Raw genomic sequence first — 19,380 nt, 5'->3', positions numbered from 1 at the left:
AGCTCAGGGGATTAACTGCAGGTTTGCTGCTAGCTAAATCCTTGAGAGTGTGTGTGGTGCTTGGTGGGTTGGTGGTGTCTTTCTCTGCTCTCAGAGAACCTCTCTTATTTATACCTTTCAGCCTGTTGTTCCTTAGCCAATAGCAAAACTGGCTCTTCTATTCTACTGTAATTACTAAGCTACTTCTACTTTTATCAATAAGCATTTATCTGTATTAGTCAGCTTTCTGTCTGTTTTACTAATGTATTGGTAAGCTATTACTAATGTTTATTAGAGTATTACTATATTTTGGTAATTTATAGCTGTTGAGCATAGACCTTTACTAAGCATAGTTTTTAGATTACTAAGAAGCTGAGTCATATTATTAGTCATTGATTCACTTTTAGTAAGATTGAGTGTTTATGCTTACTTTGCAGCTCTGAGTTAGCAGTCTCTTTTTTTTTATTTGAATACCTAGCTTATTTCTTTAGTTTTCCTATACTTATAGTTATGACACATGACACCGTGAGTCCATGACCCAGCTTGCCAAAGCAGGCATCGTCAATGAACGAAAAGGAGGCCAGATGGAACTGTGAGGTCCACTTCGCTGTCAATGATTTTGAGAAGATGCCTCTGTGTTGCACAGGCCCCCACAAGACGCATGGCACCGCCATCTCCAGTGCAGTCAAACTTGTCAACTGCCTGCGCCAGGTTGGAAAGGCACAAGGGTAGGCCACGGTTAATGCAATTGGGCATAGTCTTTGCAAGAATGTGTATGGCACTAATGGAAGACTTTAGCATTGATGTCGAGTTTGTACAGGGCAAATGTTGGCCAACTGTCGGAGTTTTCAACAATGTACTTACAGTGTGCACCACATACGTCATCTTCCTGGAGGTCCTGCGAGTAAATTTCGACATTGTCGCTCAATTCAGAAGGCAGCGAAGATGAGGCTGGCGTGCTTGAGTCCAAAACATCCATAGACGTAAGTTCTCACTCCACCTGGGCCGTAGCTTGTAAGATGCTGTTGACTCATTTGACAGACTTGCAAAAACACATCTGAGCTTCAAGTTCTGTGATGATCTCGGGGCTATTGTCTTTGTGGCTGCTTGAGATGAACTCGGTCGGCTTGGACGAAGGGCTGTTGGGTTCAAGACCCGGCATAGAGTCTGGAGTGGAGGCACCGGTGTCAACCATAGCCAGCTGCAATAAGGGCAGCAGCTTCTTGGACATGGGGAATGGTAAATCATTGGCCTCAGGTGCAAACTTCATAGTTCTGAGTAGCGGTACAGTGGCAGAGATGTGAGAAATGAATGTGTCTGGGCAAATGATGCCATTGTTGTTGTGCGCTGAGATGTGAAGAACTTGGGGCAGTCATTTGGAGTCGAATTGTCCATCTGGCAACTCCGGGCTCCTGCGCAGGTACAGGTTGAAGTATTGAGTCATTAGTGAGTGCATACTTGGCTGGGCTTGCGCCCATGTGCGGTCGTTGTTGTCATCTCTAGCGACTAGCAAGTTGTTGTGCGCGGCTTGAAGAGTGGGAGGCCATAGTAAAATTGGCTGGAACAAGAGAGCGTGTGAGTCAAGAGTGGCCACAGAGATGTTGGCTTTTGGCTCTAACTTGTGCGCGCTCAAGGCATCTACTAACATCAGATCGCTGATGTCGTCATCTGCAGGGCAGACACCAAAGATCTGGGTCTCGAGAGTGGTGCTGCTCATGGCCTCGTGCACTCTGTGGACCACGACCTAGATGCTTGAGTCATTGACATCACAGGTGACATCCATTAGCTTGCCTTATTCCATCTCAATGTCTGGCACACTTGTGCTAGGCTTCTTCTCATTTGCCAGCAGTGACTCTAGGCTGGAAATACTGCTGTGAGTACTTCTCCTCTCATCGTTGTCTTTCTCATTCAGCAGCCACTCCACCATTTCCTGGCATATGTTTCATGCCTCCTGTATGCCCATCCCCTTCCTAATTTCATCGCGATTGATCTTGAACATGCCATTAGGCATCTCCTCCCACTCAATCTCCTCCTCCTTGCCACCCAAGAGTAAACCTGGTTGCATGTCATCCATAATCTCAATAAGGGCGGACTTCAAAGGCGCACCTAAGTGCCTGAGCAAACGCTCATAGGTAAGCACAAGTTCTTTGCTGCTGAGGGGGCTAAAGTACTTACTCAGAAGGCCTTTAATTTCCAACATCAACCCGATGATGTGCTCATCTGCCAGTACCATGGAGCGCAAACTGCCCTCCTTGATGTACATGGTTTGCAGGGTGCATCTAATGAGCATGTTGACGGTAAGTGTGATTCTGAGGACGGTACCTCCCATTCCATTGTTGAACGGAAGCCAGATGACAACAAAGTCATCGGCTAGGTAAGTGATAGGCAAAGGGTCACTCTTCTGTCACGCAGAAAGCTCATCTTGGGGCAATTCAGGCAGCAGCGCGTTGGAAAAAGCCAAAGGACGCTCTTGCGGTTGACCTTGGTGATCCACATTTGGCCAAGTTCAGCGAGCTCAAGAGCATGCTGCAGTGTCAAGCACACAGTGCGCAAGTCAAGGTAAGTCACTGGTCTTCCAGTGACATAGTTTCCTAACAGGCTTGGTACTTTGACGTAATAGTTCAGCGTCGCGTAGTTGGTCACAGCTTGAGACGGCAGGCTATCGGACAGCATGGCAGGCAGCGCACATGGCTGATGGAGGGGCTGGACAATAGCAGAGGCTGGTAGCAAGGTGTCTGCTCCTAGAATGGGGCAGACAAGTTTTTCAGATGATTCGTCTCTCCTTTTATTTCTTTCAGTGTCACTGACTTCTTTGTTGTTCAAAATGTTGCGACTCGGCCGCCCTCGCATTCTGTCTTGGGCTTCCAGTGAGTTATATCCGTCATCGTCTCCTATTGCAACGTTCAAGTCATCTGCTGACATTCTTTTCATTTCAATTGTAGATAGAAGGCCGCCACTGTTCTTGTGTTCGATTGCATTGTACCAGTGGTCACGTCGTCCTTTGCTGCACTCTTCTTTTGCCTCCTGATAAGTCTTCTCTATTATATTGCCTTTTTCTAGTATAATCTCCAGCTGTTTGGTCAGTTTTCCAACATCAAGAGGCGTCTCAAACTGTCAATTTTGCAGGCGAGGGCTCGTCTGCACAGTGAAAAGTGCCAGGGGTCCGGCGCTGAATTGCAAAGAGGTGAGTTCTCAAATAAGGAGTTTAAGAGCTGACCTTTGTGCCCGATAGGTTCACACATCATCATCAATACTGTTGCTATTTCCTCACGGCACTCCTGTGAGTCTTTGGACTTTTGGCGCGGCTTTTGAGCATCAGCCTTGCAGTACATTTGAGCATATCTCCCTTTCACAGTGTGTTGCTGTTCACTGGCCTGTTTTACTGCCTTACAGCTCTGCCGCCAGAATGCCTCATAAAGCTCATCCACCTCAAGATTGTGCATCCGATGCATACAGTTGCAGTTGTCCTTGGTTGTAAGCCATACAATTGAAGGTCTGTATACTCCCGCTTCTTTGTTGCATTGAACCTAGCCTAACTTCACTGCTAGAGACTTCTTGGCTTGTCTCTGCCCTCTTCTAAAATTATGCCTGGCCTGGTTTTGGGCTTCCCAATTGCTTCTGGAACTTCATCCAGGGTACTTTCTCCGTTGTCCTTGCTTTCCGTCTCAGCTTGCTCTACCTGTAGGTCATTAGGCACTTCAAACAGCACCCCTTCAAAAGGGTCTGGCCAATCTGGTGCATTGTCCATTTGATCTGCTCGCTGTTCTACAGTCAAAGGCCTCTTTTCAGTAATGTCAGCCGTAACTTGGGCACTGAAGACCGCCGGTGAGGCACAACCATTCCATTCCTGAGATTCCTCACTGTCTTGGCTCTCAGATGCAGCCACAAGCCACCACTGTCACATAGTACGTATCTCATCACTCTCTTGCTTGATCAGCTGACATGTTTTATCCCAGACTTCTTGGGCCAGTTTATTCCATTTCTAATCATAGTAAGTTTTTGCTTGACGTCGCTGATTGTCTACCAGGAAGCTCCATCGATCGCGCGCGTACCTGGCTGCTTCTTTGTCATCTTCAACATCGTGCAGCTGTTGTTTAAACATTTGACGTAGCTGTTGTTTCATAGTACGTTGCTCTTTTTCTTACTCGGCTATGGTGTCACTCATACCTGGCACTTATGTTCTTTAGTTCACATGTCTGATGTCGCGTTGTGCGGGCATTCTTGACTGCGTTTTATTTATTGACGATGGCCACAAATACATTCTCTTGAGGCTCGGGAATGTCTTCCTTGGATGAGTCATTACTGCCTTCTTTTGTGCATTCAGTTTGCTCGTCCATAAGTCCGGCATCTGACCAGGCTCTAGGTACGCTATAAGATGACTCCTTGCTAGTTGCTCCTAATTTACAGTCCCATTCAGCTATGCCCTGCGGAAGTCCGCTGACCATGAGAGCTGCCAAGCACCACGTCCAAAACCGCCAATGCTCAGGTCATACAACATTGCGCTCGACAGTGAGTGCTTGTGCACGCATTTTGGGATGGTTTAGCCTCTCAGTTGAGCTAACCATTTAATCCTTCAGGGTGCTGACACACCCTTTGGTGCATGTTTGATTAATCATGTGGCAGTAACTACTACGGTGTGCAATGTATTACTTACTAGTAACTGAGCTAGCAACTGCGTAGAGCCTGTAGAGCCTCTCCGGCACCTCTCAGCATGCTATATATGGTGTTTCCATCAACTGGGATTGAAATATAGACCACATTTGGGAGACATGCCATAACATACCGCTTTGGGCGCTTGTTTTTGTTTTATGACATGGGAAGGTGGAGAATATATGTTTGAACATATTTGCTATACTAAACATATGTCAGAAACCAATATTGAGCCCACTATTCACAAAATACTCGCAAGAGTCGAGTTTTTGCGGATATAGCGCAGACTCAAGCCCCATCAGCTCCATCAAGTGCCACCAAGCTGCTACCCAGCTATCTGGCTCCCTACATCAGTTTCGCTTTTTGGGGCCATTCTTGGCTCAATTCCTCCCCTCCCCTTTGTCCAATAAACTCCAAACCTTCTGACATATGTACCTGTACCTATGTAGAGTAGTTATGTGCAGTTTAGAGTTAATATAACCGCTGTATAATATACTATACTTTTGTTTCTATTACAAATCGATTTCTTTGGGCCTGAAAGTAGCAGGAAACTCTTTGCAAAGCTCCTACAGCTCTTCTAATGTTATTCAATCATGATATATGGCACTAGAATCCTTTCCAAGGGTGTGGGGAGCCTGAGGCATCCACAAACTCTCTGTAGAGCCTGCGAGGTTTGGCAAATAAAATGACACATATCAGATGTTTTCATATGCTGGAGAGTGTCGCTGTTAGCCCAGGATAAGACGGCTATGGTTTATTTTCCATCCCAGGCCTTGGAAGCCGTCCAATTAAGCAGATCTTAGTGTTTTTTTACGGGCGCCTATTCGCTGATCTTGTCGAAAACACCTCCTACTGGCTCAACCACTTAGAAGCGGATGAGCGGACCATTTCCAATCGATTCCCAGCCTATCAAAACGGGGGTATACAACTTTATAGGTCCAGGGAACATGTATTGGTGGAGCAGTGCATCAGTTAACCCCGGAGTGACACCTTGATGAAGTTCTGACCAGTTCAAAACCACCATCTGTGCACAGGTGTGTGCCTAGCTCCTACAGCATAGGTGGGAAGGGAATCACCACCTGGGAGGGTCAGAATATGTCTGAATACTATGTATGTAGCTGCATTTAGCTTATCTCTGCCTGTAGGCTTCTGTACATCTGCATATGTGGTGTTTTTAAGCCCTGTTTGCATACCCATGTTGAGTGTAGGTTAGCTCTTTCCCAGTGTGATAAGGCTCCACAGAGCTGCATATATTATTTACTAGTGCTAGGACATCCGCACAACTATTTGTACCTAGCTACATTCATTACTAAAGGCTGAGAACAGTGTCCAAGCTATCATGAGTGCAATAAGAGTTCTGACCTCCTGCCTGCATCTCTGCATGTTATTCTGGCCTCTAAATTGCTTCCCCGTGCTTTCATAACATGTATAGATATGTCTAGAGCCATCCGACTTTCTTCCAAGCTCTATACAAGGTACAGGACCATTTGTTTCTAGTGCCCTTTTTCACTTTAAAGCTTATTTGTTACCTATTATAATGTATACACCACAGGAAGACATGAGGGTTAAGATATACACCACACAAGTATACTAGAACCTATTCTAACACTTGCCCTGACAATTCTATGAGGGGGGAAGGAAGGGGAACAGGTGTGATAGCTTGCAGAAGCTGGTTTCCCGCGCTCTGGCGCTTATTTCAAATCCTACCATATATATCCAAAAACTCGCTAGCTTCTGGCGAGTTTTTTGTGAATAACAGCCCAAATACTACTTTGCTGAGCTGCTTACTAATGGAGAACTTGTTTGTACATGTGTTCTCCATGACATGATGCAAAAACATTCAATATGTGGTATGTTCAAAACATATCATATATTTTGAGATGCTTTACCATATTGAGATAATGTTTTAGCTTAGTCATTTTTTCAATTCAGTGGTATATTACATATGCAGCCTATTTTCAAGCTCAGTTGATGGAAGCACTATATATAGCATGCTGAGAGGTGCCAGACAGGCTTTACAGGCCCTACGCAGTTGCTAGCTCGGTTACTAGTAGGTAATACATCGCACACTGTAGTAGTTACTACCACATGATTAATCAAACCTGGTCCATCGCCTCGCTGACAAAGCGACTCCACCAGCTTCCTCTAAGAGGTTGATGTGGACTTGCGTCGACACACCACAGGGGATACTGCATGGATCTAATCAGAAGGTGGCGCTGACAAAGTCTGACGACTGTGTATTAGCTTGTTTAGCTAGCCCAATTAACCAAGTGTATTAGTGATTATACTAAAGTACAAACGAAGGCTTACCTAGCCCAATTAACTAAGAGGTTGAAATGGGGGCTAGGTAGCGACAAAGGAACTCCTTATATACTAGTCAGGCTGCGCACGAACCAGATGTTACATAAGCGACTGTGCTATAGCGGCTGCTAGTGTTTGGGGTACTTTGGCGGGGAAGCGAGGGCTGGTGTGTCATAGCATATGATGTTGTTGGGCCGACGGAGATAGGATATCCGTTGCTGATCGGACTCAGGGATAAACAGGGCCGGCGTGTCATAGTGTATGATGTTGTCGGACCGACAGAGATCAGATGTCCAGTGGAGGTTGGAGTGCGGCTGTTGCCGAGGAAGCGTGATGCGGTGATGAGGCGGCAGTGATATGGGTGCGTTGATGCGCTGATGCATGCTTGTCAGTGATGTGTTCTCAAGGTGTTAGTGCGCGGCTAGAATTTGTAAACTGGCGCCAATGCGCCGACGACGTTTGGAGGGCCGTACAAACGTAGGGTAAATCATAGAAAATCGGGGAAAATGGAAAATAAAATAGGAGGCCGGGGCTACGCCCACGATAGAGGTCCATTTTCAGAGATGCAGGAGTCCTCGTTCATGAGGATTGGCTGACAATCCCAGTATGTACCACATTTGTCCTCACTAAATGCATTTATAATGAAACAGTCACCTCGGGTGTCTGTGCTCGTTATGACGCTGTCGCTGCTTTGTGTATTAGCGCCGGATGATTTGTTTTTGCTTTCGTGGTGTTGTGTTGAGGGACTAGGTGAGTCGCATTCATCTGAATCTTCTGAACCCTCTTTCTCAGCATTGTCTAAGTCCAGCCAGTGCAATATCTCACTGTTGCTGCTGGCATAGCTACTGTTGCTTCCGTTGCTATCATACTCAAGTTGCTCGGTGCTACTAGATGAGTCTTCTCTCACCGTATCAATGCTTTCCTCATCGCTATATTGTCCAGGCTGTTGTTTTACATTCTGGAGCTTGGTAGATACTTCATTTTTTGGCCGTGATTTCTTTGTACTTTGATCAATACATGTCTCTTGGCATTCAGTGTCGTCTTTGTCCAAACTATCTGCTACTTCGCCATCTGTGACCATGCTGATCATGTGGTGGGTTCGCTCAAGGTACTCAAGCAACACTGAGTCCAAGCTTTCTTTGGGTGTGGCTAGCATCTTGTAGCGTACAGCGAAGTTGTGGTCCTTAAATTGCAAGTATGTCCCTTCTGGCTGCTCATCAATACTGACGTAGTTGCCGCGCTGCCAGAAGCATCCAAGCAACAGATTAAATGGCGCCTTGTCTCCAACAAATAAACTTGTGTGTGTAGTTATCATACCACATATTAGGGGTACACCAGGGACAAATCCTTGCAAGATACCTTCTTCACCATTGGCATCGCCCATGACAATGCATCGAGTGACATCCATGAGCCTTCCAATTAACATTGTCCAGACTTTCTCATAAATGATGTTAAGCTGGGATTCTGTGTCCACGATAGCTGTAATGGGCATGCCATCGCATTCAACTCTGACATTGATAAGCTGACTCTTGTGCCTACTTGGAAAGGCTGAAGCTGTCATGCACTTTGGGGCCACATACATAGGCTGTTCTAACCAAGTGTACTGCGCAACCATAGCTTTGTCAATTCCCTTGGCTTTTACAGGGACATTCTTGGGATGAATGACATCCTGGAGCTCATGGGACACATCCCTTGGATACTGCCAAAAATTCTTCCATGGCCATAGTAATTTGAGTATTTAGCAGCTTGTCCATGACACTTTTGGGATTCACAATGGTCTGCAACTCAGACCGACAGGGCTTTCGCTGAGCTGCCTCTTCATCTGTCTTAGTACCAGAAGGATCAGCTTGGATCTGAGTTCCTGAGGGACCAGCTTGGGCATTGGTCCTATCTTTGAAAGGGGTGGTCTGTTGCTTTCCTTTATCAACCTTAGACTTAGGTGGTTGAGTTGCATCCTCCATAAAAGCATCATCATTATTGACGTTAATTGAAACAGGCTGATGAACTTCAATGGGGATTGGATTTGGGGCAGGTGTAGGCACTGGAATTCTAGGTGCATTTGCTGTCTTACGAGCTTCTCTAGGGGGTTCTTGCCAAGGAGGGGCAGGTGGAAGATTTTTACCCTTCCTTCTCTCTTTTAGTTCTCTGTGCGAAGATATCCATACACCATCAAACTGTTCTTTGCATGCTGCTGTAATTTTCTTTTCAGGACAAGCAGCATTGAAAACTTGGTCGTACTCATTATCAGCGTAGTCTTCATCTGACTTGCAGCTAAAATAATGAGCCCTCATATCTTGCTCATCTTTGCCGTCTGTATCTTGAAATTGACCATCCTGGAAGGAGATGAAATTACTTGATGGAGTCATAGCTTGTTTAATAGCTGTGACCCAGTCTTCATCAGATTTCCTGAAGAGCTGGCCTCCGTTACTAAGGACTATCCTGTTATCTTTATTTCGCTTAATGACTCCTTGCGTGAAGAATTCCTGAAGCTGCTGGCACCTGTTCATGTCATGTCCAACTCCGCCACATCCATAGCAATTTCTATTGATGGGTGGAGGAATGTACCCTGGGGCTACTTCTGCCAGATAAGGTGGTGGGTCTCGTTCAAAGGTCCTCTGAATTGATCTAAGAGGCCGCTTCTTATCAAGAGGAGCAGTAACACAATTCTTGACAAGAGGGTTTCGATTGCATGCTTTGAAATAGGTGACTGCATAAGCAGGATCATTAATGGACATGTTTCTTAGCTGTTTGATAAGCTCTTCAACCTCGGGATCATCCTCTGTTAGGCTTCTGACAAGTATTCTAAAATGTGAAGGTCGAGCAGGAGAAGTGTCTGAATCACTATCAGACTCGTTTTTAGCAGAGGCCTTCTCAAATCTAACAGTCCTCCTAGATTTCTTGGTCTTCATCTTCTTCTGCTTTCTGTCATGTTTTTTAGATGTTTGCCTATTACTATGCTTCTTGAATTTCTTTCTCTTGACATAATAATCCCCTTCTGACAGCTCATCATCATCTGAGTCAGAGTCTGAATCCTCTGTGGTAGAGGCTGAGTTAGAGTTTCCTGATTCTGGTTCAGATATGAGACAATCCTTGTCAAAGCAATTTTAATGGAGCAGGGCTTCCGCTACCTGGCTTACATCTTCAACTGGAAAGGGGTTGGCCAGGTTATGATGAGGGTTCAGTCCAACTAGCCTTGATTCTAGTTTGGTCCTGAAGAACTCAGGAATTTTAATCCAGAAATAGTAGTTATAGTCGTAATCTGAAATATGTCCTTGCTGCTATAGCCATTCTGCGATGAGAATGAAATCATGACAGTACTTGTTCTATGCCTCCATGGTTCTAAGGAACTTGGTCCTGGTATGCTTTGAGAGCTTCTCCAGATCACGTATCATGAACGACTTGTCATCCTTGTCTGCTTTATAGAACTTCTTGACATCTCTGACAAACTCAGTCCAGTTCATGCGATAATAGCTTTTAAGGCCTTGCATAAACTTGTGCATACTTTGAGAGCAATAGTGAACTATGTTCTCAATCTTGTCATTATCAGAAAGAACTTGGTGCTTTTGACATAGACATTCATAGAAGTGGAAAAAAGGCACAACTTCAGAGTGCTTGCCTTTAAACTTCTTTAGTGCACCCTTTTGTCCAGGATGTGGTAGATCCACAACTGCTGCTGTAATAACCACTGGGGGACCTTCTGGGTTTTGCTGCTGAGCAGAAGGGTTCTGAACTAGCTGTTAGGCAAGATTGCTCTGAGCAGATGGCTGAGTCTGTCCTGAAAACATTGCTGAGTGAGATGAGGATAAGTGACTGGACTAAGTAGGTGATGAAGGTGTAAAGGTACTTGGCAGAGTATCTGACACTGAAGACAACAATGAAGACACTGATGAAGACTCAACGTCTTCTTTTTGCATACACAAGCATGACTCTGATTTTTCTACCCCCCACAGTGGACTCCAAATATTGTGAGTGAAAAAAGTAAGACTTAGTTAGAGAAAAACTAAGTTTGCCTTCTAACCAAGTTAGGTAAACCAGGCGTTAGGTCAACTTCTGCCTCGAATGTTCGAGAGAGAGGATTTTTGGTCGCAAGCAAAAATATGCTTATAAGGAAAGACTGAGAGTGCTTCACAAATAATTCTACTTGAAGATAAACTACAAGCAGAGGTGTGACACCAACAGAGACCACTAGAAGACAGCTGTGCATCTGGAAGGGCTCACAATGTTAATTACTACTAAATAGTACTAACTAATCAACACTAATTAATATAGTAACATTAATTAACTGACCCCCCCTATTATGCTTACATTTCTAATAGTAAATTAGCACTAATCTAGTAATTCATTCATAGGCTGTTCATGAGCTGTTTATTAGCTATTCATTTGATATTCATCAACTGTTATTTGGTGTTAATGAGCTGTTATTTCTTGTTAATAGACTGTTATTTCAGTATTCTTAGCTTCAAAATCAATGTACCAAACTCAAATTTAATTCTATACACATTTCTTATGTCATACAACATATTGATAGCTCTATACAAGCATAATATTCAGAAAAAAGAAAAAAAAAGAATGACCCCAATGATAATTGAACCTCAGTCTCATTACTTTCAGGCCATCTGTTAGAACATGCACACTTTAGCTACTGAGCCATAAAGCTCACATAAACTTTACACTTCAATGTACTTATATACACTTAGCTAATAACTTGCAAATAATTTCCAAGTGCAATCTAGAAGTTTAACACATACTCACAGTTCTAAGACTAAATATGACTGTTGCCCTTGTATATAATGTTAAATGTACAATATTTGATATAACCATCAGTTGCTAATATCACAACATTTAATACATACAGTGGCTTTTTGGAATAGATTATCAACTATTGCTTGAGCTACTGAATTTGCTAGTTAAAATAACATGATGTTAGTATGCATATAGTAATAAATAAAGGGCAGAATGGATATGACATTCTATAACACAAATACAGTTGTATGTAGCTTATTAGCTAGTACTTAGCAAAAAAAAACTATTTGCTGTTCTTGCAATAGAATGTGGATGCTAGTCTATATATATATAATATGTTAGTGATGTTAAAAGCTGTATATATTATCTTTTGCTCTAAAACCAGCATTTATTTTACTACATGTGTTTACAAAATGTATTACTGCAATCTTTGACAATTAGCAGTTTGAAATATGAGATATAAACATAAAAACTTCTTTTAAATGATCTATTTGTATTTAAAGATGTTGCATATATTTGGGTGCTTCATTGATGCTTAAATAACATTTTTATACACTTTTAAAATAGACTCATTATCAAATATAGTTCAATAAAATGTTATAAATTATACTTACATTTATAGCTTACTTTAAATTCTAATAATATCCAGCTAATGTTACTAGTCATCACATTTTTTGAACTACAAATATAATAATTAGAACAAAAACAAAACTAAATAACTGTAAAAGTAAATAATAAAAATTAGTACAAGTTAAAACTAAACTTATTATAAGTAGTCAAAGTAAAAAAAATGTAAAGAAAGCATTTAAAGCTGTAAGTGACTTTATACACATTACAAAATATACAATGACTATTTAACATAATGCATAACACTACAAAGAAAAATCAAAGTTTTGCTACATATATATATATTTATAATTACTACTACAAACTAAATAGTATATATATAACTCTTGCATTAAAATACTAGTAGCACTTTTCTAAGGTATTATTTTGAAAGATATAACACATTATTAAAATAGCTAAGCTATGAGAATATTTGTATTTGTTAAATAATATAAATATGCATATACACTTATCTCTAAAATGCCCTGATCCATTAAGCATATGTAATGTGTAGCTAATAAGCATAGTATATAAAGAACTTGCAGCTAACATATTAAGAACAAATTAACATTTATAGTATAACATTAATAGATAGTGAACTGTTTAGCAGAATAAGTATATAGCTAACAAGAAAAGTATACAAAGAATGTATAATTAGCATTCTAAGAACAGATTAGCAAATATAATGTAACATTAAAAAATAGTGAACTGTTTAACAGTTTGAATGTATCTTTCACAAAAATAACATACAAAGAACTTGTGATTAGTATTGAGAGAACAGGTTAGCAAATATAATGTAATCATAATAAGCAGTAAACTGCTGAAAAAATATAATGTATCTTTAACACAAATAGTATACAAAAAACTTATGATTAACACTCAGAGAACAAATTAGCAAATATAATGTAATTTGAACAAATGATAAACTGTTTAGCAGATATAGTGTACAGCTAACAAAAATAGAATAATAAGAACTTCAAATTAGTATTCACAGAATGAAATAACAGTTTTAACATTTTTATGACAAACAGAGAACTAATTAACATATTTAACAAACTAAAAGTTTTGCACTAATGAAGAGAGAACAAATTAGCTTATATATACTGCAGTTACTGTATCTAACATATAGAAAGTGTTGGCTGAACTCATTTAACTAATTACCTTTCATCTAACAAAGTAAGAATAAAATAATATCTTATGAATGTTGAAAGAGCACCTATTACTGCTAATTACTGTTCAATTAACAAACTGGGTTTTTCCAGATGGCCTGGTACTGTCGATTTGCTCATGCACATCTTCAGAGTATTCGAGATCTATCTAAAAGTGATCTAGTCATTGGAATGAGGCTCAACTTGAAGCAGGAGGCCGATCCCATTTGTGAGCCATGCCTTGCAGGCAAGTTTAATGCTGCTCCATTTCTATCCTTTATCAATTGTGCCTCCAAACCACTCAAACTTGTTCATTCTAATGTTCATGGCCTTCTTCCTATTTGCACTCAGTCTGATTACCACTATTGGATCACCTTCATTGACGCGTCTAAGAGCTGTTATTCTGCTCAAAACCAAGGCTGAAGTAACCTCTGCTTTCAAGCAGTTCACAGCCCATGCTGAGAACTAGACTGGAGAGCATATTGGTGCACTTCAAGATGACAAAGGTGGCGAGTACATGAGCAAGAAGCTTGAGGAGTTCGGCCACGAGCACAGCATCGAAAAACAGCACACTGTATGTAATTGGCCGCAGCAGAACAGTGTAGCTGAGCAGTTTAATCGCGTCCTTGCAGAGGAAATCACTGCTATGCTCTCTGAGGCTGGTTTACCACTCTCGTTCTGGGAAGAGGCCTTGTCTTCACTGGTGCATGTTCTGAACCGCTGTCCAACCACCGTGCTGCCTGGCAAAACACTCTATGAGGCCTTTTACGGCTAGAAACCAGATGTGTCACATTTGCACATCTGGGGCTGCCTAGCATATATGCATGTGCAAAAGGATAAATGCGGTGCATTGGGCTCTCACACGTCAAAGTGTGTGTTTATTGGCTATCCACCTGGTTACAAAGGTTGGAAGTTCTACAATCTGTCCACTAAGAGAGCTATCATCTCCGAACGCGTTGTTTTTGACAAGCAATATCTCTCTGGCCTCAGGAACTAGTCAGATGCCCCTTTTTTCCGCACCCACCTGCTCTTGTTGCCTTCCCCGCCAGCTTCCACCTATGAGGACAAGTTCTACTCATTTTTTGGTCTGTCTTCCGGCTCTGTGAATCCTCTTCAGCCTCATGTTCAGGAGAAGATGCATAGTAGTGCTCAACACGAGCCTGCTGAGCATTCAGCCACCGCAGACAATCATCAAGTCCATTCTCATGCTTCACCAGCCAATTCACCCTCTGTTTCCTCCTCTCCATTCCCTCAGCCACCTTCTGCTCATTCTTAGCAGCATTCTAGGCCTTCTGAATCTTGCATCGAGTCCTCTGAACTGTCACTGGCAGAGCGTCATCTCAGGCACAATGTCAGGCCTTCTGGCGAGTGGTGGAAGGTCCAGCCTTTTGCTCTGCCTCAGCCTGTGCAGGATTCCATCTCTGACAAAGAGAATGTGGATGAGGACAATGACGGCCTTCAGAAAGCTCTGTCTGAAGCATCCACTGATGAGCTGTGCATCAAGGCAACCTTTGCGCAGAATGCTTGGCTTAATAGTTGGGATGTGGCCATAAAGCATTCAAATGCAGAGAAGTGGCAAAGAGCTGCTCAGGCAGAGATTGACACACTTATTGCCAATCACACTTGGAAGCCTTGCACTTTGCCTCCTGGCAAGAAGGCCATTGGCTTGCATTGGGTCTTTATTCAGAAATTCCTTTCCAATGGTGACCTTAATCACAACAGAGCGTGACTGGTGGTCAAGAGCTATGCTCAGCACCCTGGATTTGACTACCTCGAGACTTTTGCTCCCACTGTGCACATGGCAACTATTCACATTGTCCTTGCCCTTGCTGCTCTTGAGGACCTCGATCTACGCTCACTGGACATTTTCAATGCTTTCATCAATGGCAAGCTAAAGGAGGAGGTCTACATCAAACAGCCAGATGGATTCTACTTTGGCAATCCAAGTGATGTCTTTTGCCTCCACAAGGCTCTTTATAGGCTTAAGCAGGCGCTGCAAGTATGGAACAAGACTCTGCATGCAACACTTGAGAAGCTGGGCTTCAGTTGATTGAAGTCTGATGCTTTGCTCTATTTCTATTGCAAGGATACAGTGGGTATCATAATGCCTGTCTTTATTGACGACATTACCATTGCTTCAATCAATGCTGCAGAGTCTGACCGAATCGTGCAGGAGCTGTCTCAACATTTCAAACTGCACAATCTTAGTCCCACATTGTTTCTCCTGGGCATCCAGATTACTAGAGACCGTCTGAATCACCGCATTCAGCTGTCACAGTGCCAGTACATCCTTAATATGCTGGAGCAGTACGGATTCTTGAGCTCTGCATCTGTTCAGACGCCTATAGATCCGGGAAAACGCCTCTCTGCTGTTGGCGGCTCTTCTATACCAGAGAACAAGGCTAGCATGCACAATGTGCCCTGTTTCAGCGCAGTTGGCTCTCTGATGTACCTGGCCATCTGTATCCATCCTGACATTGCCTACACTGTCTTGCTCCTGGCTCGCTTCAATGCAAATCCTGGTCAGGAGCATTGGCAAGTGGTCAAGCATTTACTTTTAACTGTTTGCTGTGAATTTGCCTGTTGCTTGGCTTTGCCTTTTGCTGTTTGACCTGAGAGGTAAACTTGACCAAAGGAGTGCTAAAGACCACAACTGAAGTCTATTAAGATAAAAATACAACTACTGACCTGGAGATTGTAGATGAGCAACTGAAAAAGGCCCAAATACAAGCCTCCAGAGCCATAAGGGCACATCACAAGGCGCTTATCTACTTATCTAATCTGATCCAAGTCTAACACTGGAGCAGATGAAGTAGTGGTCTACTGTGAATAGAAAGTGAAGAAAAATAGCGAAAAAGATGAGGATATTTCAGAATATAGAAATATGGGAGAGAAGAATGATGATAGGGCAAAAAAGCTGTAGCATCACATACAACACAGAAAATAACACTTCTCCCTGATGCAGCATGCCTTTGAATCCAAAGCTCTCCCCAAATCCACTGCATCTACTCCAAGCCCATAGACCAATGCAGTGTAGCCACTTTAACCAATGGCAGTGCCTTGGTAAGCAGGTCCACAATTATCAAGTCAGTCTGAATATATTTTTAAGCAATCTGTCCCTTTTTAAGCACATTGCGCAGCCAATAAAGCTGCAGCTAAATGTGCTTGAGTTGTTCAAAGTGTTCAGGATTTTTTGCTACTGCAATAGCAGAGTTATTATTCATATAGAGCCTAGAGAGTGAACTCGACAGATTGTAACCAAACTCAAAGAGCAGATTGCGCATCCAGGCAATATTCCAACCAGCCTGATTGGCAGCAATGTATTCAGCTTCTGTGGTCGACTGTGCAACCACAGTCTGCAGCTTGCTGCTCCAGTTTATAGCTCCAGTACCCATCATGACCACATATGCACTAGTAGAGCGCAATGTGTCCTTGTCCCCAGCATAGTCAGAGTCTGAATACATCACAAACAGCTCATTCGTTGCAGCAGGACTATAGGTAAGCTGCAAGTTGAGACTGCTTTCAAGATAACGAAACAGGTACTGTTAGCATTGTGCCAAAAATAATAAACCTAAGGCCAAAATGCATAATACTGTAGATTGCTAGCTTAAAAACCCAGAAAAGGCACCTAAATGAATGGCAAAAACAGGATCACAGCAGACTACAGGAACTCCAGCACTAAGGCCAAGTACACAAGCTGCGAGTAATAAACCAGCCAATTAAAGGTGAGGACATAACCAAGACCAATACTGTCGACTTCAAGCACAAATGATGGAAGTCATGACAGAGATGAACCAGTTGTCACTGGATGCTCTGTCAGTAACTGAAGTGGCAACAATGGTAAGCATTGTTGAAGTAGAAGAACCAGTTGCTTCTTCATTGAAGGTCACCTTGGACGGTGAAACCAAGGCAAGGTCCAGCACCAGTAAACCTTTTTGATAGTCATATTACAAAAACAATGAGGATTTTCCAAACATACTCTAGAAGTCTGCGACCTAGAGTTAGAGGATAAAGATACCCATGTTGAATCAGCCCAAGAGGCTTGTACAGTAGTAAAGAATTCTTATGTATTTAATACAGCTTAAAACAAGAAGAGGTCATTTAAAATTTGTATTGCACTGTAGGTATACAGCAAAAAGATGCAGACCAATGCTTTAGTAGATTCAGGGGCCACAACAAATTTCATTGACAGATGTTTCATTGAAACTAATCATCTGGTTTTAAATAAGTTAGCAATTCTGTTTAAAATAATAAACATGGATGAAACTCCTAATACAATCAGGCAAATAACACACTATGTTAAAGCCTACATGGTTGTAGGAGATCATGAAACCACGCACTACTTTTATATTACCAACCTCAGAGATAAAGATGTGCTTATAGATTACACGTATCTTGTCACTCATAATTCCGATATAGACTGGAAAAGAGGACTAAGGAAGTTCACCAGATGTTCTGAAACTCGTATCAACAAAAGAGTAAAATGAAGAGATTGCAAGCTCAATATAAGCAAATCTACACTGGAACTACCGTGGAAAGCAAACCTGGACAATTTAGAAGCTGCAGACACAGATGTACCACATATAAACTGAGTCAATGTAAAATCACCAGTTGACTGTACACAAGCAGAAGTTGTTATGAAACTTCTTGACAAACCATTTGTCAGAGAATTTGAGGAAGATTTGGACAACAAAGACACTAAGGATTAGAAATCTAAAGTTCCAGCCTGAGTACATGACTATGATACTGTCTTCAGTAAGGTTAAATCAGAGCACATGCCGGAACGTAAAGAATACGATTATGCAATTGATTTAGTAAAAGATGCTTCCTTTCCTAAACCTGCAAAAATCTATCTCTTATCCATCAATGAGCAAAACTCCTTGGATGTTTGGATCTAAGAAGAACTCTGTAAAAAATACATAGTACTATCAAAAAGTCCTATCACACCACCTTTTTTCTTTGTAAAGAAACATGATGGATCGTTGCAACCAGTAATGGATTACCAAAACTTGAATGCAGCTACAGTCAGAAATTGTTATCCTATTCCACGTATATTGGACCTCATAGATGTCTTAAGCAATGCTTCAATATTCACAAAGATTGACTTAGGATGGAGTTATAACAACGTGCAAATAAAAGAAGGAGGCAAATGGAAGACAGCGTTCATTACAAAGTGTGGACTTTTTGAGGTCACAGTAATGTACTTTGGATTTTCCAATGCACCAGCAACTTTCCAAGCTGTGATGAATAACATCTTAAGCAACTTGATTTGTCAAGGAAAAGTTATGATATATCTCGACGACATTCTCATTTTTGGAAATGATAAGGACAAACATTGACGTCTTGTATGAGAAGTGTTGCGATGACTACAAGAGAATGATCTATTTGTTAAAGCAAAGAAATGTTTCTTTGAACGTAAATCCATAGTTTACCTTGAAATGATTATATCTCATAAGTCAATAAAGATGGACCCTAAAAAAGTGTTTGGGGTCTTCGAGTGGCTACAACCGAAGAAAGATAAACAAATACAAGCTCTCCCAGATTTTGTAAATTTCTATTGCAGGTTTATCAAAGACTTTGCAAAGATCAGCAAGCCACTTATGGAACTAACTGAAAAAGATCAACCATAGGTCTGGAGTAAAGCACAAGAAACAGCCTTTTAAACATTTAAAAAGGTGTTTACTTCAGCTCCAATTCTAAGAATATTGAATGACAAAAATCCTTCAAATTATCTACCAATGCTAGTGACTTCACTATTGAATCAGTTTTATCTCAACTAGATCCCAAAGACAAACTCTGGCATCCAGTTGCATTTCACTCTAAGTCACTCAGTGTTCACAAAAGGAACTAAGAGATTTACAACAAAGAGCTACCAGCTATAATACGAGCATTAGAGGAATATTGTCACTATTTAGAAGGACGTCCAAAACAATTTGAAGTATGGACAAATCAT

At 41.9% G+C, this 19,380-nt stretch overlaps 5 protein-coding genes across 5 annotated transcripts; 1 reads left to right on the top strand and 4 right to left on the bottom strand.

Moving 5' to 3' along the window:
* Positions 1-1,009: 1,009 nt before the first annotated feature.
* On the bottom strand, positions 1,010-1,696 carry PHACADRAFT_32453 (uncharacterized protein; the record flags this gene model as incomplete). Its single annotated transcript, XM_007400552.1, has 2 exons — positions 1,010-1,296; positions 1,438-1,696. 2 exons carry the CDS (start codon positions 1,694-1,696, stop codon positions 1,010-1,012), a joined length of 546 nt encoding a protein of 181 aa, XP_007400614.1.
* Positions 1,697-1,921: 225 nt separating this feature from the next.
* PHACADRAFT_32452 (uncharacterized protein) lies at positions 1,922-2,901 on the bottom strand (the record flags this gene model as incomplete). The annotated part of the gene is made up of 2 exons (XM_007400551.1): positions 1,922-2,380; positions 2,461-2,901. The coding sequence occupies 2 exons, from the start codon at positions 2,899-2,901 to the stop codon at positions 1,922-1,924; spliced, it is 900 nt and encodes a 299-aa protein (XP_007400613.1).
* A 622-nt stretch (positions 2,902-3,523) lies between these two features.
* On the bottom strand, positions 3,524-4,102 carry PHACADRAFT_32451 (uncharacterized protein; the record flags this gene model as incomplete). The annotated part of the gene is made up of 3 exons (XM_007400550.1): positions 3,524-3,874; positions 3,922-3,961; positions 4,032-4,102. 3 exons carry the CDS (start codon positions 4,100-4,102, stop codon positions 3,524-3,526), a joined length of 462 nt encoding a protein of 153 aa, XP_007400612.1.
* Positions 4,103-7,553: 3,451 nt separating this feature from the next.
* Positions 7,554-10,430, bottom strand: PHACADRAFT_32450 (uncharacterized protein; the record flags this gene model as incomplete). The annotated part of the gene is made up of 5 exons (XM_007400549.1): positions 7,554-7,556; positions 7,610-8,599; positions 8,631-10,019; positions 10,068-10,189; positions 10,316-10,430. 5 exons carry the CDS (start codon positions 10,428-10,430, stop codon positions 7,554-7,556), a joined length of 2,619 nt encoding a protein of 872 aa, XP_007400611.1.
* Positions 10,431-13,547: 3,117 nt separating this feature from the next.
* On the top strand, positions 13,548-13,817 carry PHACADRAFT_79403 (uncharacterized protein; the record flags this gene model as incomplete). Its single annotated transcript, XM_007400610.1, has 1 exon — positions 13,548-13,817. A coding segment is annotated over one exon (270 nt), but the record flags the coding sequence as incomplete, so codon positions are not given.
* Positions 13,818-19,380: the final 5,563 nt, after the last annotated feature.

Source organism: Phanerochaete carnosa (genome assembly GCF_000300595.1).
Source record: "Phanerochaete carnosa HHB-10118-sp unplaced genomic scaffold PHACAscaffold_11, whole genome shotgun sequence".
Classification (NCBI taxonomy): Eukaryota; Fungi; Basidiomycota; class Agaricomycetes; order Polyporales; family Phanerochaetaceae; genus Phanerochaete; species Phanerochaete carnosa.
Note: the sequence above shows the minus strand (reverse complement) of the source record. Positions and strands in the feature narration are given on the sequence as shown.